The sequence below is a fragment of the Mesocricetus auratus genome, unplaced genomic scaffold (genome assembly GCF_017639785.1).
Source record: "Mesocricetus auratus isolate SY011 unplaced genomic scaffold, BCM_Maur_2.0 Super-Scaffold_100013, whole genome shotgun sequence".
Classification (NCBI taxonomy): domain Eukaryota; kingdom Metazoa; phylum Chordata; class Mammalia; order Rodentia; family Cricetidae; genus Mesocricetus; species Mesocricetus auratus.
This window is the reverse complement of record NW_024429196.1, coordinates 45,969,469-45,993,029: the sequence shown is the minus strand read 5'-3', so window position 1 is coordinate 45,993,029 and position 23,561 is coordinate 45,969,469. Positions and strand designations below refer to the sequence as shown.

The 23,561-nt window shown below is 42.2% G+C and overlaps 5 protein-coding genes across 5 annotated transcripts; 2 read left to right on the top strand and 3 right to left on the bottom strand.

The window, feature by feature from the left end:
* Nucleotides 1-4,646: 4,646 nt before the first annotated feature.
* LOC101828345 (histone H3) lies at nt 4,647-5,280 on the bottom strand. Its single transcript, XM_013110577.3, has one exon. It carries the CDS (start codon nt 5,240-5,242, stop codon nt 4,832-4,834), a length of 411 nt encoding a protein of 136 aa, XP_012966031.1. The 5' UTR covers nt 5,243-5,280; the 3' UTR covers nt 4,647-4,831.
* Nucleotides 5,281-11,251: 5,971 nt separating this feature from the next.
* LOC101829141 (histone H1.3) lies at nt 11,252-13,105 on the bottom strand. Its single transcript, XM_013110574.3, has one exon. It carries the CDS (start codon nt 13,030-13,032, stop codon nt 12,370-12,372), a length of 663 nt encoding a protein of 220 aa, XP_012966028.1. The 5' UTR covers nt 13,033-13,105; the 3' UTR covers nt 11,252-12,369.
* A 3,902-nt stretch (nt 13,106-17,007) lies between these two features.
* On the top strand, nt 17,008-17,416 carry LOC101829406 (histone H4). Its single transcript, XM_040755696.1, has one exon. The coding sequence runs from the start codon at nt 17,051-17,053 to the stop codon at nt 17,360-17,362; it is 312 nt and encodes a 103-aa protein (XP_040611630.1). The 5' UTR covers nt 17,008-17,050; the 3' UTR covers nt 17,363-17,416.
* Nucleotides 17,417-18,535: 1,119 nt separating this feature from the next.
* Nucleotides 18,536-22,888, bottom strand: LOC110340207. Its single transcript, XM_040756198.1, has 3 exons — nt 22,438-22,888; nt 20,137-20,650; nt 18,536-19,174 (listed from the first exon to the last, which is right to left on the bottom strand). Exons 1-3 carry the CDS (start codon nt 22,842-22,844, stop codon nt 18,656-18,658), a joined length of 1,440 nt encoding a protein of 479 aa, XP_040612132.1. The 5' UTR covers nt 22,845-22,888; the 3' UTR covers nt 18,536-18,655.
* LOC121143559 (histone H2B type 1-C/E/F/G/I) lies at nt 20,188-20,852 on the top strand. Its single transcript, XM_040755686.1, has one exon. The coding sequence runs from the start codon at nt 20,236-20,238 to the stop codon at nt 20,614-20,616; it is 381 nt and encodes a 126-aa protein (XP_040611620.1). The 5' UTR covers nt 20,188-20,235; the 3' UTR covers nt 20,617-20,852.
* Nucleotides 22,889-23,561: the final 673 nt, after the last annotated feature.

Below are 23,561 nucleotides of genomic sequence, written 5' to 3'. Positions count from 1 at the left end.
TTCCCTTATGGGAATGGAAATTAATTGGGAGTAAATCTTGGTGAACAAATATTAGCATCGTAGTATCCTACCTTGCTTATCTCTAATAGACCTGGTTAGCATATTACTTATCTGCAGTATTCTGAAGGCAGTGCTCCCTCAGTTAAATTCTATTTTTTGTGACTTCATGTCTCTCTCCTATTAATAAATCCTCTAAGCATCATTTCCATCACTTTGAGTTTCTTCTACATAGATTACACCAATGAAAGGAGTAAAAGCTATGAAGGCCTTAAACCATTTCAGAAACTGAATGTTGTATAGAAATTTTTAAACAAGGATAAAATGTTGCTACCCTGGAATGAACAAAATTACTGTCCATAAGCCAATAAGCTTTGAAGTTCTTAGTTTTTGTTACATTTTTGTTTACGTATTTAATGTTATACCCACCCACAAATGCTGACCATGATGTGATAATCAGAAGACAATCTCCACAAGTCTAGTCTCTTTCTTCCACCATGTAGCTTCCATGGATTTAAACTAAAATCCTTGGGTTTGGACACCAAGTGCTCCCACCTGATAAACCAACTTGCCAGCTCTGATCTTTGTAGTGCTGTCTGTGCCACTAGTCACAAATAACTTGCACTGCTACACAATAAAAATGCTATAGTTAAAAAGTAAGATTGCATCAATAGAAAAGACAAAAATAAAACAATGTATTTCTCTACAATCCCATTGTGGCCTTAACATTTCCATACTGTAGAACAGAGCCTTCCATATATCACTGTTTTGAATTATTTTGTCCTAACTGTACATCTTTACTAGGGAAAAAAATAGTAACATAAAATGTCTGAATCCCCATGTAATTGTAATAGCGTGGACAAAGTCGAAACATCATAATCTGGTCAGTGTCCACACGTGTACCCACAACTTCACAATCTTCCAGGTAGCCCCCTCTCCCATCCTACACATTCCTTCCATTTTTAGTATTACTGTACATGGACTTAACCTTTCAAAGCCACTGAGTCTGTGTGCAGTCACAGTAAAATGCTCCCTGAAAGACAAGTCTCAGTGTCTGCCTCTCTAAGAATTTTATAAATCTAGTGTAATTCCCGGGTATATACTTTAGCAAATTATCTAATCATAAATAACTTCGCTGTTCATTCTTCCCAGACTCCAAATTAATTGACCCTAACTTTCTTATCTCCCTGTTTCTTGATCTTTGCCAAACTTCTCAAAAATAAATGGTTCTGTGGCTTTTGTTCTATTCATCAATAACTGGGATCTTACACACATATTTCTTCAGTCTTTAATCAATGAAACATGGAGTGTTTGCATATATAGAGATTCTTAAAAACTCAGTGACACCAATTGCTTAAAGTATCAATTTTAGGATCCTTTAAGATGGTTTCAGATGGCAGAAAAGATGGTTCAGTGGTTAAGAGTACATACTGTTCTTGCAGATGATCAGTTTGAATCCTAGCATCCACATCAGCCAGTTCACAACTACCAGTAACTCCAGTTACTGGACTTTACAGGCACCATGCATGACACACACATACACACACACACTTTAAAAACTAAAAATAAATCTAAAAACAAATAATAATAGCTTAGGCTGCAATCCCACCACACAAGACTGAAGAAGGAAATAAACAAACAACCTCCTAGATTTCACAATGAGATGTACATTCAGCTTTGAATTTCTTCCTGAAATATACTTGTTAAAGGTATGTGACTACAAAATTTCAGATAATGTCCATCTTCCTGTCATTCCATATTTGAAGAATTCAAACGTTAATGAAGTCCTTGCTGCTACGTCTCTTCATGACTTGATTAAAAAAATATATGGTTAGGATCTACCCTTGGTTTTCCAACAAAATTAACATACTGTGTATTCTTAAGAGTACTTACTAAGCAGCCAGGCTGTAGAGCCCAACAAGTTTGAATTCTTTTTTCTCACTATAACCATGTCACTTTGGTTGAACATGTTCAAAGGATTTTTCAAAGAGAAGCCAGGGATCTGTGAATTTCAGGTGTATATTTCAAACATACACCAACATATAAATTCATACACTTACCCACAAACTTTAAGCAAATCAAATGTTCAAGATACATATTAGCTTACTGGGTACAATGGTTCCAGTGCTGGGCTGACCAGAAATCTGTAAGACAAAAAGCAGGATGACAGAAATAGGAAAAGTAGCAGGGGCTGGAGAGATGGCTCAAGGATTAAGAGCACTGATTGTCCTTTCTGAGAATCAAGGTTAAAGTCCTAAAGTGACAAGGGGACTAACAGCCTTCTATAATCCCATTCCAGGGAATTTGACACCTGATTTTGGCCTCTACCCAGCACTGCATATAACTGGTAAACATACTTGCAAACAAAACACACATATATAGAATTAAAGTTTTTTTTAAATGAGCAGGGATGTGGGAACACCAGACCTTGAGCAGAGACCCACTTCCCCTTCTGCCTGGGAGTAGGCAGCTGTAAGACAATGTTTACTAAAAACATGTTTACTAAAAACAATACAATGCCTGGGGGCATTAAGTTCCTGGAAAAGGCCTGCCCACAGAAACCACCCTGACCTCCACCTTGTCCAAAGACTAACCACCTCTTCTGCCACGCCCAGATCAGTTTCTGGGGTCAGAGCAGAACCAGCCAGGGGAGAGGAGAGAGCAGAAGCTTCTCTGGTGGGAGCCTTTCTTAGGAAGTTTTCTTGAACCTTTTTGGGGCCTGCTTAAAGTTTTCTTTACATCGTTGAACGAGTCTCTGTGTTGTCAATCCCCGACACCCTCCACACGTCTCGGACACAGGCCGCGCAGCAGACGCGACACTGTGCCTTCAATGCCAGCTAAGGCTATGTTGGGCCTAAGAAAGGCTAGGATGAGAGGCCCAGTGTAAGCTCCTGAGCCTGACTTGAGGTAAAGTCTCGGATGTGAGGCCCAGTGTAACCTCCTGAGCCTGGCTAGAGTTTGGCAACCTGTCTCTAACCTGTAACCTCCACATGGGGGTGACTCAGCCAGATCTGATGCAAGATTGCCCCCTGCCTAGCTACCTGCCTGCTTGGTGGAATACTATTGGCCCTTAACTCCTCACGTCACCTTACCCTACCTAAGATTCCCATCCCTACATCTGTCCTATGTAAGTTCCTGCCTGTTGGAATAAATCCTGCCAGATCCTCATGCCACAGTCTACTGACTACTGAAATCACAGGTCCCTCACATCTAACTGATTTTTTTTTGGGGGGGGGTTTGATTTGTTTAGTTGTATAGAATCAAATCTAGGGAGGTAACAGGCCAGACATAATCCTTGGGGACTCAGCCAAAGTCTTTCTAATTTTATTTCTAGGAATGTAAAATAAAATTAAATTGAAACATAAGTTTATCCTTAAATCTGGCTTCACAGAGTGACAGACCATCCAAGTCCCAAATATGAGAATTGGACATATTTTTTTAGAGCTACATTTTGGACATTTAAAACACAAAAGCTGCCGGGCGGTGGTGGCGCACGCCTTTAATCCAAGCACTCAGGAGGCAGAGGCAGGCGGATCTCTGTAAGTTCGAGGCCGGGCTGGACCAACAGCCTCCAAATTACAGAGAAACCCTGTCTCGTAAAAAAGCTGTTGGGGCTGCAGAGATGGCACAGCAGTCAGGATCATGTAATGCCTTGTCAAGGACTGGGTTCGGATCCCATAACTGATGGACAGCTGACAACACCTGAAACTCTAGTCCCAGTTCTCTGATGCCCTCTTCTGACCTCCAAGGCCACTACACACATGTGGTGTAACATATATACGTGCTGGGAAAGCACCCACAAACAAACAGACAAAGAAAAAAAAATTAAAAGCTGTAAGAAGGTCACCTTGACTTGCCCTGTCACTTCCTGCTTCCACAAAGGCAACAACAACCACCTGGAGCCCACAACAGCCTTAATCAAGGGAAAGAACGTCTACCACAGAATATACAGAGTGCAAATAAAAGGCATTGTGACCTAACCTGAACTGAATCTTCCCAACTTCTGTTCCAACCTTAGTTACTTGCCTTAACCAAATTCCTTTTATTTGACTGGTCTGTCAAAACTGGTAAGCGTTAAATTAGGTGCTATGTCTTAATATATGAGAGCTCCCAAGTCTCTCTCTCTCTCTCTCTCTCTCTCTCTCTCTCTCTCTCTCTCTCCACACACACACACACACACACACACACACACACTGTACTAACACACATGTGTCTTTCTGTTGAGAATCATTACCACAGTGAACTCAGTGAACTCAGGTAAAAAACTAGGAAAATTATGTCACAATGGATTTCTTTTTCACTCCATTTATGTATCTTCTATACAAGGTTATGGCAGAAAACCATTTAAAAGCATCTCAAAAAGTCTGGTGCCCATCTTTTGTCTCAACACAGTCATGTTTTCAAATTAATTGAATTAATCAAAATTCTGAAAGACAGTGTATTAGTCAGGGTTCTCTAATGTCACAAAACTTATGTAATGGGGAAATATATGTATATGTGTATAATTTATTGTAATGATTTACAGGCTACTGTTCCACTAATCCAACAATGGCCAGACTAGCTGTGAACAGAAAGTCCAAAAATGTAGTAGTTGCTCAGTCCCACAAGGCTGTGTGTCTCAGCTGGTATTCTTTTCCTGACTTAGAAACATCCCAACTTTTATTAGAAATGGAAATGCCGCTAATTAACAAGTGCTCTCTGAGCCTTGGCGCTATGTAAGTAGCACCTTGAGACACGTACTGAAGACTGCCCAAGTTTCACACGCAATACAGCATCTTCCGGGGATACTGGAGTTGGCTCTTAAAAGAGCCTTTTTAGTCATGTGCCAATGTATTCAAGCCCTTTCCCCACGAATGCGGCGGGCCAGCTGGATGTCCTTGGGCATGATGGTGACTCGCTTGGCGTGGATGGCGCACAGGTTGGTGTCCTCAAACAGACCCACCAGGTAGGCTTCGCTGGCCTCCTGCAGCGCCATGACGGCCGAGCTCTGGAAGCGCAGGTCGGTCTTGAAGTCCTGCGCGATCTCGCGCACCAGGCGCTGGAACGGCAGCTTGCGGATCAGCAGCTCGGTGGACTTCTGGTAGCGCCGGATCTCACGCAGCGCCACGGTGCCGGGCCGGTAGCGGTGGGGCTTCTTCACGCCACCGGTGGCCGGGGCGCTCTTGCGGGCAGCCTTGGTGGCAAGCTGCTTGCGCGGGGCCTTGCCGCCGGTAGACTTGCGAGCGGTCTGCTTAGTACGAGCCATAACGTAGAAAATGCGAGAGGACGCTGGCGGTGCTGATATTTATAGAGTAAACGGGACGCTCTGATTGGATCTTGGCCAGCACCTCTCAGGCTTCTGACCGAATTTGCGGAAGTGCTTCTAGGGATTGACGATTGGCTGATTCTTCTAGCGTAATTTTTGATTGCTCAATACCAATGGTAAGCCCGCCCCCTTAAAATAACCTTTTTTTTTTTAAACGCTCTTAGTCCCGGAAGCTCTTAACTGGGAAGGTTATTAGTTTAGTCTGCTGTTTGGTAAGTTAACACAAAACATGCTTCAAGAACAAAATGCCCCAGAATTATAGTTTATCCACTTCCCGTACCTCCTTCATTGTCCTGCTTACAAGTCTCACTTGTTATTTCTTACATAAGTTTTCGTAATTGCGTGCACCGTTTATTTGGCAGCAAAAACTTTATAGGGATGCTCTGATTTCCACTCGCAGGAACCTGTAACTTTCCTTGTTTTACGCGTGCTAGTGTCGCCATGGATATTGACAAGTGTACTTTTTATGCCTTAAAAACGTAATTTAAATTTTTGTTAAGATACGTCAGCACAATCGTTTTATATTTCCAATGTGTGTTGGGGCATAGCGAGAAAGCATCTAAAATCTCGGAAAAGATGGCGGCGCGCCGCTTCTGGAGATGAACTGTGGTGACACAAAGGTTCTCCGTTCCCTTTTGCGGAGATCTGAGGCTCCGGAACAGAGAGAATTCTTTGCTGCTGGTCACAATATAGAATTAATTCCTTTCCTTAATTTCAGGTAAAAGCGCGAGTTACAACTCATTTTCAAATTATAATATAGATGAGTGTTGGTACTTATAAAAAGCATTCTGTGATTGGCTTCAGCTTTAGCATAGAATAGCGTTAAATTGACCTTCCTGCTTCCTCTTGCACGAGGTCAGTACTACTGTTTAGCCTGGTTTAATCTCATTAATTTTGGAGTTTTAGCATAAATTTTAAATTGTTTCTTAACAATAAGTAAAGTTTTTAGCTGGGTGTGGTGGCTCATGTCATTAAGCCCAACACCTGTGTGACTGGCAGATTTCTGTAGAAGTTCAACCTACTTTATAGTCCCAGGACAGTTAGAGCTAAGTACCAATATCCGGATTACAGTCTAGACAGACTCGGAAGCTCAAGAACCACTTTTTTAGAGTTGTGAGGGGGAAAAATAGTAAAAAAAAAAAAAAAAAAAAAAAAAGTTGAAGGAAATGGGTAGAAGGAAGAAAATGGCAATGCCCTTTGAATTAGGGTCCCAGAAAGCAGGGAGGTTTAGCCACTGGAGTTGGCAAGCAGCCGTAAAGGGGAGTGGAAGGGATTCTTCAGAGAAAGCAGAAGCCCAGAGTATCGAAGGCAAACAGGCTTCGGATTCTGCTCTGTATCTAATAATGACAGAAGGAAAATAAATAAATAAATAAGTAAATAAATACATACATACATACACAAGGTGGTGCAAGCCTTGGCCAGCAGAGAGGCAGGTCTGGCCTGGTGTACATAGCAAGTTCAGGCCAGGCCAGGACCTAGACTTTCTTGGTGGTGGTGGTGGTGGTGCAGGCTTTTGAAACCAGCACTCCAGGGGCAGAGGTAGGAGCATCTCTGAGTTTGATGCCAGAATGGTTTACAGATCAAGTTCCAGGACAGACATTCCCAGAGACAATCCTGTCTCTAGGAAACAAACAAAAGACTGCCCTAAAAGGAAAAAAGAGAAAAAAACAAGATAAAAATGTATTCTTTTTTAGAGTTTAGAAAACTTGTCCAGAAACATCATCTTAAACGGGTGTCCTGGAACATGTAAGTACATTATCCCATTAAGGGAAAGATTATTTTTCCCAGGTTTTAACACATCTTCAAGATACCAGCTTTTTTTTGGGGGGGGGGGAGCAGTCTTTTAGCCAAATGATGAATAGGCATTGTCTAATCTTTAACCCAAATCAGAATACCTTGTTTTTACCCAAGGTGGGATTATAACACCAATTTCATTCATCTGGAAAAGGAGGTAGATTTCTCCCAATGAGATTTAATGAAACCCTGATACCCCCACCTTTTCAGATGGTAAGTGGAAGGTGGACTCTGATCAGGGATGTTGCCCAGCTTCAATTGCTTCTAAAGGTAATGCCTGTCAAGGCAACCAACGAGAATAGTGGTTGATACTCAAATGTCTTTAGGAAGAATCATAATGTATTTCAGTTAAGATCACTAATGTGGGTCTTGTAATTTATTTTTACCTTTTTTTAACTCAAAATAACTAGTAACAAAAAATTTTAAAATATCTCTAGCACTTCAATATTTTTTGGTTGATAACATTGGATTACTGTATTTCCAACATGTAATAATATACAAATGTATCTTTAAAAATTTGCTCCAGGTTTTCACTCTGTAGGTTTAAATTCCAATTTTAGAAAAATGTAAATTGGTTAGTACTTCCAATTATTTTAATTATTTTCTCTCACATTGAAACTTATATATACTAATAACATACACATAGGTAGTTCATACGTCACCAAAGAGATGACCAGCTATGAAACATCCAGAAAGTCATTTCAGGCTCACAAGCATAATTTTTTTAATACCCCAAAATTAAAGTCTCAGAAGATGTGCAAAGTGGCAGATAACTATAATCCCAAAACCTGAGCAATGGAGGAAGAATCAGAAATTCAGTTATCCTTGGCTGTATAGTGACTTTGAGGTTATTATGGGATAGGTGATAAAGACCTGTCTCAAAAGCTCAAAACTGGGTTTTGACATGGTGGAAGACACCTTTAATCCCAGGACTGGTGAGCAGAAGCAGGTGGATCTGTATGAGTTCAAAGCCAGCCTGGTCTATATCAGGAGCTACAAACAGGTCAGCCTGGGATACATAGTGAGACCCTGTCTCTAAATAAAATAAAATAGAACGAAATTTTTACAAACTGCAAAATAATATAATGAGTTAAGTATCAGAAGCAGCTTCAGAAATAGAAGTTATTGCCGTCAATTCTCCTTTCTTCCTCCTCCCAAGACAAGATTTAGAAACCAGAATCTCTTCCCCAGTGTAGAAAACTCAGAGCTATTTTTCTCAAAGTAACAAATAATTACTACAGTCGTCTTCACCAACTTTTTAATCTTTCAGCTAGCAATACTAATAATGCTAATTTTAAATATTCACAAACCTCATTTGTCCAAAACTAGATCACAGTACATCATCAGTTATCAAGTTCTCCAATCCCCAGCAAGAAGGATATCACATGGAGGCAAAGAAGGAGGAACAAGCCTGGTTAGGTTTCTTCACATACTGTATGAGAAGTCAATTATATGTATTCCCTCTAATAATATTTCTACACAATGATACATGTTGTTGCTTTTCTCCTAATCATATCCCCGCTGTAATGGGAGCAGATATTCAAAAGCACCAAAGGCCTGAGACATTCCTCTGAGTCAGTCAATTGAATGACACTTATGTAATTAAACAAACAAATCACTAGCAGTGTATGCATCGTGATGAGAAATTAATAACTAAGAGATATAAAAATTAAGGCTGTGACAAGAAGGAGGAACTCCAGCTAGCTACCGATCCCCTAACCACAGAGTACATGGTCAAGGAACATAGGCGGCTCCCAGAATCAAAAGGAAGCCCAAACATTTTCCCTTGCCCCATTGTCTTAAGAGAACTGGGAACTGGATAGCCTCTTGACCTAATGATCATAAACCCTGACCCACAAGATATGATAATCAATCTTACCTGAACGGATGACAGTTACTGCCTTCTTTGTCCAGTACCCTCTGTTTCATGATAACCTTGTATTAACGTATGTACATTGTAAAATCTCTGTAACCATGGAAACCTTGGGAACTGAGTTTTGTGGTCTCACAACCCCACTCCCCTTTTTCCCTTTAAAAACACCTTGTAATTGCAAGACGGTTTCCCACTCTTCTGATAGAGTGAGGTCCCAGCCTATTTGGTTCCTAATAAAAACCTCTTGTTCTTGCAGTGAGTGGTCCCTGGCTCCTTGGAGGATTTGGGGGTCTCCCTCTGGGAACAACATGCATGTACATTCCTTCTCACTGAGTAAAGTTTAAATGTGGTCTTATAATAGACACTATGCAGTTCCCATGGTATTGTGTCCCTATCAGTGTTTTATTACTTAAGAATAAAATGTTTAAATTAGACATGAGTTGGAGTCCAAAGGCTCCTATGTTATGTAAAACTACAAGCTAGTTCATTTGTTCACATACTTTTGCTCCCGAGTATTTTATAAGACCATGACTCTCAATGATGGATTAAAAAATAATCCATAAATAGCCAGCAATTTTAGCTTATAGAAAGAAGAGCCAAAATGCAAGCAAATTCAGAAATACCATTTAATGGCTTTTCTACATTCTATCATCCAGCCACACATTTTAAATATTGACATTTCACATAGGAAATTTTCCTATTTTTGATATTCTCCAAAATTTGGGGTTGCATACATAAGAAGGAAAGAGAGAGAGAGAGTAATAAACTAGGCCATAAAGAGGAGGGTCAGAAAAAATTCCCATTGTGTTCATATGTATTTTAACATATATTGCTATATGTATTGTAAATCTCCAAATCCAACTGATAGCAGACAGTATTCTAATTCAGTTCATAGGATTTTAGAAATTCAGTCAAATGAAGCTGCACAGAAGGCAGCAAGAGAAAAGAATGATGGGCCTGACTCTGCTTCCTTAGTGCTATGTTTAAAAGGTATGAACATGGCAACAGGCATTTTCACTGGGTCTTCTGCCTTGGAGACCGGCTCAACAGTCCACACTTCCTTTTTGCTGTGCAGTCAATAGAAATGGCTGCGGAAAACTAAACACATAATCTTAAAACAATGATTTTAAGTACTTAAAGTATGCAAGATAATAGAATTAGTTACTATAATATGATCATATTTTACCCATGTATTTATTCATCATTCTTCAGTAACACTCGGAATATGAACTTCACCTCTTGCAGCAGATAGAAGGAACAATCAGAATATTAACTTCACTTGGAGACACAATAACTGCAGAGTATTCTGCAAGTATCTGATTACACACAGCACATCACAGGCACTTCAAAATGTAATAGGAAGCTTCCTGTCCTTTAAATTATTTTTTAATTACATGAAACTCAAAATCAGTGCCATCACTACAGTCCTTCCTTATCTGGTGTGTGTGTGTGTGTGTGTGAGTGTGTGTGTGTGTGTGTGTGTGTGTGTGTGTGTGGTCTGTTCTTTTCCATCACATGGGTACCTAGGATAGAACTAAGGTCTTCAGTCTTGGCTATGAAATTCTTTACCTACTGAAGCATCTCTAAGTGGTCCACTATCCTCCTAAAGAAATGATAGATTGAAAAATGTAGAATTATAAGAATACACACATGTGGCAACCATGCCACAAGCAACTCCGAGGTATCAGGAAAAGACCAGATGTCCAGCTGTTTGTACTAAGAAGTGTCTTTATTTTGCAAGTGCTAAGAGGTCTTTCTCTTGTAGAAGAGAGCAGTCTTATATATAATCATACAACACAGTAGAAAAACCCCAGGTGGCAGAGAACATGTTTTCCTCCCGCTAGATGTTGATGTCAGTGGGGCAATGTGGGGGAAGTAAGCCAGGACTAGAAAACAGGATGCACCTGTGGCTATCAGCTGACAAATAGCTCAGAGACCCTGTGGGGACAAGGCCCCAACACACACATGATATCTCAGTCACTGCAGGTGCTTGCCTCAAACCTGGAACACACATGGGGGAAAAGAACTAACTACTCCAAGTTGTCCTCTGACCTACACACAAATATATATATATATATGGGAAAAATATTTTTAAAGATGTATGTAACTTCTTACTAATAGGAGCTCCATTAAGCATCTGCAGACTTCTATTATCAGGATGAAACTCCTTATATTACCAGGATGAAAAATAAAGTATGCTCCCACTCTTAATAAAATAAACGAATAAAAACCGGTAATACCTACAGTGAAATGAAAATGACAAATGACACCCACAGATTCTGTTCAACTTCATTTTCTTTTTTTATTTAACTTTCACAAGTCCAGCTGCAAACCAGGCAGCCGTCCAAAATGGTTTTACCTTCAAATTGTTTACTGTTTTACTCGCTAAAAAAGGGAGAAAGGTCAGGCGTTGGTGGCGCACGCCTTTAATCCCAGCACTCGGGAGGCAGAAGCAGGCGGATCTCGAGACCAGCCTGGACTACCAAGCGAGTTCCAGGACAGCCTCCAAAGCCACAGAGAAACCCTGTCTCGAAAAAAAAAAGGGGGGGGAGAACAAATAAGCTAGGAAAAATTACGAAGAAGCAATGTGGTGTATGAACTGCCAAAAGTGCTAAAATTTTACTAAAAAAAAAAAACCTTAGCATTACGATTTAAAAGTCTAGTGACGATGGCATCAATCCCTACAAACTCCGAGGATGTTGAAGTTATTCAAGTCTTTCGCAGCAAACAAACAAAAAATCCAGTATCTCAGCCTCTCATCCACTTAGAACTGGTAATTTCAGAGGTGGGGGAGGGGAAATGGAGGTGCAGAAGAGCGGAGGGGGGGAGAGAACAGGGAATGCCTGCGTCCCAGTACACAAACGCAAACATTAGTATCCCAATCTCTGATTGGCTCAACGTTTCCACTCATGACTGATAGGATAGCCTGATTGGGTAATTCTCAAAACCACGGTCTACGGACCCATTGGAAAAGAACATTTCAAGAGTCAGCCCCAGTCTGTAATCCCCACTGTCGGATTGGTTTGCTAAACACAGTGCATTACCACGCCTGCGCGCCAGAAATGAGGACTTCCCGCCAAGAAGATAGTGATCATAAAAATGCCTAGATAACCCGCCCAGGCCAGTGCCCTTCCAAAGGGTTTTTTAAAAAACCGACCGCAGCCAACAAAATGAAGCTAGAATAGTCACAACCAAGCCTTGCTCTGGGCATTCAAAAACTTCCGAAACACACCCAAAGGGAATCCCACAACTGTGCTTCCGCCTACAAAGCCAGAGTCGGCTGACCAAGGCCACAAGAGGCAATTTAAAACATGGACAGAAATGCAGCTCTTTTGAATGAGATCTGTGGGTGGCTCTGAAAAGAGCCGTTTGAGATTTTTCAAAGCAAGACGCGCCATGTCTACTTCTTGCGGGGAGCGGCCTTCTTTGCCTTGGCGGCCTTAGGCTTGGTCGCTTTGGGCTTAGCGGCCTTAGGCTTCGGAGCTTTGGCCTTCGCTGGACTCTTAGCTGCCTTCTTGGGCTTAGCTGCCTTCACTTTTTTCGGGCTCTTGGCAACTTTTTTGGCGCCTGCGGCAGCCGCGGGCTTCTTCGCCTTCTTCGGGGTCTTCTTGGCCGCTTTCTTGGGTGTGGCAGCACCAGTCGCCTTCTTGGGCTTCTTTGCTCCAGCGGGCTTCTTAGCTTTGGCCGCGCCTGCCTTCTTGGCTTTAGGCTTGGCCTCGCCGGAAGCCGCCTTCTTGTTGAGCTTGAAGGAGCCGGAGGCGCCGGTGCCCTTGGTCTGCACCAGGGTGCCCTTGCTCACCAGGCTCTTGAGCCCCAGCTTGATGCGGCTGTTGTTCTTCTCCACATCGTAGCCGGCGGCCGCCAGCGCCTTCTTGAGCGCGGCCAGGGACACGCCGCTGCGCTCCTTGGAGGCGGCCACAGCCTTGGTGATGAGCTCGGACACCGGGGGCCCGGACGCCTTGCGCTTCCCCGCAGCAGCGCCAGTCTTTTTCGCCTTCTTCTTCACAGGTGTCTTCTCCACAGGTGCGGGAGCAGCAGGAGCCGCCGGAGCCGTCTCAGACATGGTTTATGCTTGCTGGGAGAGCCAAAAGTAAGCACAAACTGTCAGCGAGAGTTGCTCTCAGTACTGAAGGCTCTGGGTTTATATAGCCAGAAGCTGCGTGGTGATTGGTTCGCTGCTCCGTGCGCCGCGCAGCCAGAGAAGGGATCTTCAGCTCTGCCTGGTGGCTGTGTTTGTTGCCCCTTAAAAAAGGTTAAAAATATAAGAAATATGGGCACGAAATAATTAGGGACTTGGGGGAAACTGATCAGAGAGCCTGTATGCTTCATTCTTGCCTTAATTTGTACAGCTACTTTCAAAATCGACAGCCTGAAACTTCCCTGAATGACCTAACTCTCTTTCAAACTTCACGTAAATTGAGACAACTTTAAGGTTTTCCTTAAATATACTATTTCTCTCGCCATCATTCGCAAACTTTTATTTCTGGACATGATTCTGCACATTCTTATCGGTTCAAAATTATGTACATTAACTTGGTTTTACTCAAATATGTAGGGAAATTCGGGTTTTTCGCGGGAGCAACAGCACAGATGCTCCAGGGGCTATCTGCACCAAGCCCTAGGAATTGGCACTACATGGGAAAGTTGTATGTAACTGGGGAATGATTATTGTATAAAATGCCTGTCGTTTTTTAAGGTATTTGAGATACCAGTGTGTAATTCTGTTCGATTTCCTTGTTATGATATTTCACCATTTTCTGGTGTTGAGACGAGTCTGTGCCATTCCTGTTTTAGATCAACAGCTATAAACACATTTCTCCAGAGTTAGTGAGCAGCGGAGACCAACTCACACACTTATGGAAAAAAGAAACCTAGGTCAAGAAGGAACATAAGTTTAGCAACTGGGAGACAAAAAAAACAGTGGGAAAGAATCTGGCTTGACAACTCACTCCTTGTTTATAAAGCACGTGACTTCGGGACACTGCCATAAACCTTTTTGCCATGCCAATATTTACCACAGCATTTTCTGCATACTTCCTATGTTTTAAAATAACGTGAATTTCAATACTGAAAAATAAGCAGAACTTGAAAGAAAAATGTTTTTGAATTCTAATGATTACTGACCTTATTACATATATACTCTGCCCCAAGCAAAATTATTAACTGCTTGTATCCATCTGAGAATGTGAACAAAGGTTTCAAAATGAGGATGAATGCCTTGAAAATTCTTTCTCTGTTAGTCTGCAATACAATGAAACTTATATACTTGGCTCTTCTTGGATGATGAAGCAGAAAAGTCATATTTTCCATTAAAGAAACATTTCACTGAAGCCCCAAGTCTGTTTAATAAGAAAAGTGTTTTTGGTATTATATTTTAATAAATGCTTATTATGGTATAAACTTAATGATTTAATTATGCACTTATTTTAACAGGAGAGTAACTACTAGTAACTACTAGTCAGTGCTTAAGATGTCTTCTCTTCACACCTAGCTATACACACATAACTTGGCATGCTGTAAAGTGGTCATTTATTCAGTGGAAATAATAAGTCCTTCAGATATAAGAACATGTTATGATATAAACTATTAAAATACATACGGTAAATACTAGATTGTCCAGTCAATCAGACTGCATGTGAATCACTCAATGATTCCCTTATATGGCATTTTCTGAGTATGTGGAAGGAGCTGTTTCTATCATCTGTGGAGTCACTGTGCATGGCAGTCATCACAGAAAGTACATCAGCCTTTTCCTGTTTTATATATAGCTTTGCATTGCCTACACCTAAAGATATGATTAAAATTCTAATTTTAAAATTATTTTGATAGCTCAATTCACTTCTATAATCATGATAGCCATTGCTGACTACTTATTGGCATTGCCTACTGCTATTTATTCAGTTAGCAGAAGTTACCATTTCATTCTTCCACAACTCTTACTGGGCACTATGGCTGTTTTAAACACCCCAAATATGAGAAAGCACTAGTACCCTGAAACTCTCTAGTGTTCCTGGATGCAAGACATTAGGTAGGACTTGATATCACCAAGAAAATGGTTTTTCACATATTTACAGAAAAAGGACACACTGTGAACAGTTAACTTTGTTACTGCTGTGACCTGGCTACTTATCCTTACTATAACTAGCAAGAACAAGGCTCTTAAAGCCTTAATCAATCATGGGACTAAAAACTTGAACCCACAAGAACCTTCACTGATTTTCACTCATTACTTTGGAAGGTAGCATCAAAACCATGTTTTTGACCTTGAATCCAAAATGTAACCATACCCTAAAACATATTATCCTATGTAGTAATGTTTGAACTGTTTTTATAGAGATTAAAAGCATAATAAAAATTCCTATGAAAGCCATGGAATTTATGCCATCATCTCTGCTCAATTTTATGCTAAACACATACAACTGTACACCATTACCATAATGACAGCTGAAAGCTACCAGTCTCATTTATTCTATAGGCCAAGTTCATGGGCATTCTAAAATTTAAAGACTTTCAAAAGCTACAGGAAAGGGTAGTTGTATAAAATAAATCAATTGGGTGGTAGTACTCCATGCCTTTAATCCCATCACTCTGGGGGCAGCTGAGGGTGGATCTGGTCTGCAGAGTCAAGTTCCATGACAGTTTCAGAAAAAAATAATAATAATTAAGATAAGTATCAAGAAGAGATAATAAATAAAAGGAAGGAGACAGTTTTAGTGGAATCAAATGTGTTCAAAAGGTCTGGGAGAAATTAGGAGTATCAGTTTTACATTCTTCTCCATTGGCATTACATGAAGATAGTGGCAACTTAAAATTCACATCCAAGTACAACCAGTCTGCATTAATTTAATTTTCTATTAAATATTTGAATGAATTCTTCCAAATGTCCAGTTCCTTGTCCCACCCGCACTGCAATATCTTTTGTATGTAGAAGCTGAATAGGTTCTAGTATGTTTGAGGAGTAGCCTAAACCCTTCTTGTCTTCAGAAAGGCCAGTTCTTCCGGATGCAGCACATTCGTAACCACAGTCTGCATAAATGAAACTGTGTATTTAAAACAGTTTCAGTGCAAGGACAATGCAACTGGGATTTTGCTGCTTCACTGGGAGACTAGGCACCAGCTAGGAATATGCTGACCTGAAGGCACATCAAACCCCTCATCCTGAATTTAGTTTCCCCTTAAGTGGCCTTTCAGTTCTTCAGGGGGGGAGAGGATGTCACTGTGTCTTTCTCTGGGTTATTTGGGATAAGCTAAATACCAAGTACATTCTGAGTAGTTGGAGCTTTCTTTTAATAATTTTTCTCTTCCATCACCATAGACATTTCTCAGACAAGCACCAGCCAAAGCACATCTTCAAGATGACCTTTCCAGACAAGGATGGGACTCACATCAGCACTACAGATGCTAAAAAAGGAAAAATGCCTCAGGTTTGATTTCAGTATGGACTAGAGTGTATTCAAAAATAATCTTTGCTCTACTGCCTCAAAAAAAATCAAGAAAAAACTACCTCTGTAGTGCAGTGTGAGAAAACATTGAAACTCGTGTATTAGTTAATAAACTGATGTATGTGTACAGCCTTACTTCAATAACATTATTGAGCTGTTACTTTACAGAATTTAGGTGTTCCTTTTTTTAATTTGCAAAGCTTCTCGACAGGTCATATTTAATAATGCTTGCAAAAAATGAGACTTTTTTTCTAAGTATTCCACTTAAAAGGCAATCTTATTGTAGTGTATCTGGTTTCCTAGGCAACTGTATGGCTACAACCTTTTTGCAAATGATGACTGACTAGGAGATTTATAAAATATCAGCTGTCTGAACCCACAAGCACACTCCTAAAGGACACAACTAGTGACTAAGAACTCCAAGAGGACAGCGGGAGACTCACATTCCCCTCACACCACAGCTCCTATGCCTTCCTCCATTCAATGGGAGTCAGTCAGTCAGTGAGGTAGAGGGGCGGATACAGAAGCACATTCCCGCCCGCGCCTTTTCAGTTTTCTAAAAGGTCCGCAGTCCTCGTATATATAGCAGCTGTAGAGGGCGCTTGGTCAGCTTGAGCTTACTCTTAGCTTCTGTTCGTTATGTCTGGCCGCGGCAAGGGAGGGAAAGGTCTTGGCAAGGGTGGCGCCAAGCGCCACCGCAAAGTCCTCCGCGATAACATTCAGGGCATCACCAAGCCCGCCATCCGCCGCCTGGCCCGCCGTGGCGGAGTCAAGCGCATCTCCGGCCTCATCTACGAGGAGACCCGCGGGGTGCTGAAGGTGTTCCTGGAGAACGTGATCCGCGACGCGGTCACCTACACGGAGCACGCCAAGCGCAAGACCGTCACCGCCATGGACGTGGTCTACGCGCTCAAGCGCCAGGGCCGCACGCTCTACGGCTTCGGCGGTTAAGCCATTGTTGCGTGTTCTCCCATTTTCGCAAAAGGTCCTTTTCAGGACCACCCACTTGATCTTCAAAAAGCTGTACATTTCCATGTCTCGTGGCCATTCTGAACATTATTTGTACTTGGGAATATGCAGTTAATTGAGTGTCTTGCAAGGTAAACAGAAAATGCAGGTAATAGTAAAAAGTGAACTCTTGGCCCTGTCATCTGTTCTGTCACTCTCTGAAGAGGCGTGGAATGATCCAGGTCTTTGTGGTTGGTAAGCACTCCTTATTACAATACACCAGGCATAAAATTCTGAATTTCCCCATTTGCAGGGAAGCTCTTTGTTTAATACTGCCAAGTCTGAATGCCTCCTTTCTCACCTGTTCTCCAGTTCCAGGTTCACAGTATTAGACTGTCCTTGGTTGTATGTTAATGTGAAATCCCTAATAACCTTTGCTAGTATTGCCTGACAAGCCCTGTTTATAGATCCTCCCACCACACCAGATGACTTCAAAATCAACACCCAGGAAAGGAAAAAATAACATCCATGGCCAACACCTTGGAACAGTGAACCATGCTACTCTCATCCCAGGTAGGCCTTTAATGATTATCTGCTAAGAGGACCTATCTCGTTATGTTTCCATAATTTGTTTCCAACATAATTTTATTACCCATTTAATTTCCCACAATTTTAATAAGAGAATTTTATCATCTACCAGCAACAACTGCACTGTGTGTGTATCTTAATGGTCGGGAGCATGTGAAAGTAAATACATCATTAATATGTATGAATATTTCAATAACTACCATTGAGGGAACTTTCCATATAGTTTCCATATATATAGAACTCCAAACAAAGTAAGTTAAACAGAAAAATAGCATCCAACTCACATTTCTGTTCAAATCTGACTACCCTTTGGAATAATTAAATATTTTTGTCTGGCTACCATATTACTCAAGCCTGCCTTAAACTTGACAAGACAAATATCCCAGGTTTTTTAAAGACAAGGTCTGATGTTAGGCTTGCTTATTAGGCGATTTGGTTGAAATTCATCTTGAACAGCTGCTCCTCCTGGCTCACCTCCCAAATTTACAATTTCACATACAACACCACGACCCAAACATGCATCGCTTGAGATGCGTGCTACACTCGTCTAAAGTTATTTCCTAAGAAACAAACGGGAAAAAGAGACTCTACAGCACAAAGCACAATCTACTTTAGATCAAAGGAGGAACTATGTAGCAGCCCTTTACAAAGAAAATTGGAGGTGGCTCTGAAAAGAGCCTTTGTCTTTATCAGATTTTGTTATCAAAGTTACGCCCTCTCCCCACGAATGCGGCGGGCCAGCTGGATGTCCTTGGGCATGATGGTGACTCGCTTGGCGTGGATGGCGCACAGGTTGGTGTCCTCAAACAGACCCACCAGGTAGGCCTCGCTGGCCTCCTGCAGCGCCATGACGGCCGAGCTCTGGAAGCGCAGGTCGGTCTTAAAATCCTGGGCGATCTCGCGCACCAGACGCTGGAAAGGAAGCTTGCGGATCAGCAGCTCGGTGGACTTCTGGTAGCGCCGGATCTCACGGAGGGCCACGGTGCCGGGCCGGTAGCGGTGGGGCTTCTTCACGCCGCCGGTGGCCGGGGCGCTCTTGCGGGCAGCCTTGGTGGCCAGCTGCTTGCGCGGGGCTTTGCCGCCGGTGGACTTTCGAGCTGTCTGCTTAGTACGAGCCATTGCTGGAACAAAAGATGTGAGGCTGAAGCGCGAGGGGGAGTTCCTATTTATAACAGCAAGAGCTTCCTGATTGGTGGGAATCTTCAAACGCCGCGCCGTGAATGATGTCTACGGAAGGGATTGGTAATTAGATCACAGACCTCCACTTTAAAATGTGTAACCAATGAAAATGTCCTATATTATTTGCGGTCTGGTTCTTTGTTCCATGTTACTGCTTTAGAGACATTGGTGCAATTAAGTACCTTAATTTTGCTTACCAACAAATTAGAGACTATTGGGGATTTTGACCACTCCTGAGCAGTTTAAAGGTATATTGGTTACCCAAACTGAATTTTGTACTATTCTTTATATTGTAGTTCCAGGAAAGAAGGAAAGGGAACATATTGCTTTCAAAACCAAATGTAGTCTAACTACAGACGCACGAACACACTCGATTTTGTCCATCTTTTAATGAATTAATTAGTTTTATTATACGCTTTCCCTCAAAACGTAACTAAGAATGCATCTTAAAAAAAAACTAGAGTGATTTCCAGAAAATATATCCGGGGATCATTAGAATTGCACTGGTGTTGCAAATTGTAACTTCCTTTGATTCTTGAGAGGGAAAAAAAACCTGCCTGCTAAAAACGGACTGTACAATAATTGGGAATTCTAGAAGCATTAGGGTTTGTGACATCTACCCTCTGGGTCCTTCATTGAATTCATGACTTCAAAACATGAACCAAACTTTATGTGAAGCTAGAATTTATATCAGGTTTTTGTGCCTAGGGGACAGAATTCAGGGATACTAGTGACAAAATAATTTATTTTAACGTTTAAAAAGAAAGTTTGCCTTTACTGTGATGTCAGCGGGTTTTTTTTTTTTTTTGTCTAAAAGCTTTATTTCGTCTAATTTGAATATAGAACTTCTGATGTCTACTTTAGCCAATCGGAAACGAAGAAGGATCATACTTTATTTGCATAGGCTGCCTGTAAACACTAGAACGCTTGTCTTTCAAGAAATACGGTAGGCAATTCGCTAGATAAAATGCTTGCTTTGATTGGACAGTTATTGCATGACGTTTGCATACTCTGGCAAGACCAGCCACAGCGTTGTTTAAATAGCAGGGAGAGGAGAAGCGTTTCAAAACCTTTTTCTCTTTCAGCGCTGACTTTTGTGTCTGTTTACCATGCCTGAGCCCGCGAAGTCGGCGCCCGCCCCGAAGAAGGGCTCCAAGAAGGCCGTGACCAAGGCGCAGAAGAAGGACGGCAAGAAGCGCAAGCGCAGCCGCAAGGAGAGCTACTCCGTGTACGTGTACAAGGTGCTGAAGCAGGTACACCCCGACACCGGCATCTCCTCCAAGGCCATGGGCATCATGAACTCGTTCGTCAACGACATCTTCGAGCGCATCGCGGGCGAGGCCTCTCGCCTGGCGCATTACAACAAGCGCTCGACCATCACGTCCCGGGAGATCCAGACGGCCGTGCGCCTGCTGCTGCCCGGGGAGCTGGCCAAGCACGCCGTGTCCGAGGGCACCAAGGCCGTCACCAAGTACACCAGCTCCAAGTGAGCGCGCGATCTCTTGCTTATACCACCCAAAGGCTCTTTTCAGAGCCACCATGTTGTCATTTAAGAGTTGTTGTAATGCTATATTTTAAACAGCATAATAGCACAGGCTTTTTCATGCCTGTCTTGTAGTTGTAATGGGATAGATAGCAGTCCGTCACCATTTCTGTGTTGGATCCACTTAGGGGTGGGGTGTATTTGGAGCTGTAAAAACGAAGTACTAAAGGCCTTTTAAACATGTTTACAGGTCTGACTCTAGGAACTCTACGTAATACGGGGAAATACATGCCGATAATCTGCCGATAACTTATTTCTGAATATTGTAATTGGATGGTGTAAGATGTGGCTGGAAGTGAAACTCCAGCCGTGTTGTGCTGTAGTCTTACATTTCGGAGTTAAGTAGGTAAATTCCAATTAGAAGGACAGGGAGGTCAAATCAGTTATTTAGAATCACTAAAATCTAAGGTCTATGTCTCCACCTTCAGTTTTTCACTAGAGAACTTCAGTAAAATTCTTGGCATCTGCATCACCCGGGACATCACTACCACTCATGGCTTGATGAGGTCAGAGAAAATTACTAAAATCCTGGATCTGCGCCTCTTTACAATATACACCTTTAATACTGTCAAATGGGAACCCAACCAGGACAGCCTGGTCACACCTTTAATCCACAGCAACACAGAGACCCTACTCTCGTACATAAAAGAGATGGTAGACGATAGATCCTGAACCTGTATTGTGGAGGCAGAGCCAGACTAGGTTATTCATTTGCCAAGTATCCTGAATATTATTTTAAAAAAGGGGGGGGGGGAGAGTACAACAAGTTAACAATTACTTTGTCTTGTGGAAGGAAGCCAATTATTGACATTTTACAAAGCTTTATGTAGAAAGCAGCTAAGCCTAAAAGTGAAAGGTTCAAAAATGTCTCCCCAAGGGTACTTGAGGGATAAAATCAAAGTGCTCTGTGATTCATGACTCTTCGTGGAATAGTGTTTAGAAACTAGTGGTTTTAGCATTATCTGGGTGTTTTTCAACATCCAAGCATCAAATAAGTCTTTCTTCCATCAGTCATTGGCTTAGTCCCTTAAAAGCGAACCTTCAAAACCTCTAACAAAACGCTGTGATAATAACTTGTAGGACAAATCCAATGACAAGGTGGATGGCTTCCTAGTGATTGTTAAACCAACTGAACACAAATAACTAAAGAAAAACATGAAGTTTCAGGATCTCAAAAATAAAAAGCCCAAAGGGCAAGGCACGGTGGGGTTAAATGCTTTAATCTCAGCATTTTGCAGAGGGGAGGGGGTAAACAGGCAGGTCTCCTGGTTGCAGACCATTATGGGATACATAGCTAGTCACAGACTAGACTAAGATGCCTAAGTGAATCCGTTGAGGTGGGGGAGAAGAGAAATGGTTTGATAAAGGATTTCTTGGTGGGTTAAGAGTCTAGGGAAGCTGTGAAGTGCTTGCTAAATTCAGTTACCATTTTAAGTCTGGGAAAACAAAATTGACAGCTACAATTCTATTGCTTCTGTCCCCACTCTGAAGCGATTAAGAAGCGATTACATGGCGGGAGCCTCAGAATGTTAAGTCTATTACCAACAGGTTATATTGTAGCTGACACTACCAAACACGCCATACTAATACAAAGGAAAGAAACTTCTGCGAATTCCATGTAATCACCAGGAACAAAGCTTTGGCACACTCAAGAAAATACTGCGGTGTTTTAAAAATCAGGGTAAAGGGCATTACAGCTATTTTTTTTGGAAGATGGGTGGCTCTAAGAAGAGCCTTAAAAGTGGATACGTAGATGATCATACTTTACGCCCGCTCTCCGCGGATGCGGCGGGCCAACTGGATGTCCTTGGGCATGATGGTGACTCGCTTGGCGTGGATGGCGCACAGGTTGGTGTCCTCAAACAGACCCACCAGGTAGGCCTCACAGGCCTCCTGCAGCGCCATGACGGCCGAGCTCTGGAAACGCAGGTCGGTCTTGAAGTCCTGCGCGATCTCGCGCACCAGGCGCTGGAAAGGCAGCTTGCGGATCAGCAGCTCGGTGGACTTCTGGTAGCGTCGGATCTCGCGCAGGGCCACGGTGCCGGGCCGGTAGCGGTGGGGCTTCTTCACGCCGCCGGTGGCCGGGGCGCTCTTGCGGGCAGCCTTGGTGGCCAGCTGCTTGCGGGGAGCCTTGCCGCCGGTGGATTTGCGAGCGGTTTGTTTCGTACGTGCCATAACTGCAAAGGACAGTGGAAAACCAACTAACCTGCACTAAGGCTGCCTTTATGTAGGCTTGCGTTCGCGCACGCGCAAACACAAGCACCAGCTTGTGTTCCCCTCCTCCCCACAGAGATATAGTCTGATAGGCTTATGCATTTTTCAAAAGTCCCGCGCACTAGTACTATTGGCTGAACAGTTCAAGCGTTGATTGGTTAACTCTTGCATACTTATTAGGATGAATTGCAACACAAAGCATTTCTTTTAGCTTGGCACACCAGAGTTTTTAATAATTTATGACTCCATGCTTGTCTTATATGGAACCGCTTGCAAAACTTGAGTACAAAAGATTCCGACTATAAAATGCCTTGACACTCTAGATCCCAAAAACCATTCTGCAAAGCATGTTCTTCACCCTCCCGTGGGTTTTATTTTTCCCTTCTAGTAACTGGTTTGCGATGCTCTAGCTCCACAAATGAGGGTAAACCGGCTAGCGTGAAAATAACGGGAACAACCCAAGTCAACGAGCCTCTGAATTCTGCATTGTCACCTTGGGTGAAGCTTTATCCTACCTAACAATTTCCATAAAATCCTAGGGGCTGGTATTAACTTCTTCGATGGTGACCGCTTTTCAACCTCCTTACTCTTAATGAAAAACTATTTTGCAAGACACTAAGTAAAGCACTAAATGAGCGAAATTTTGTACAAGTATACCAACATGTTTTTAAGGTATCT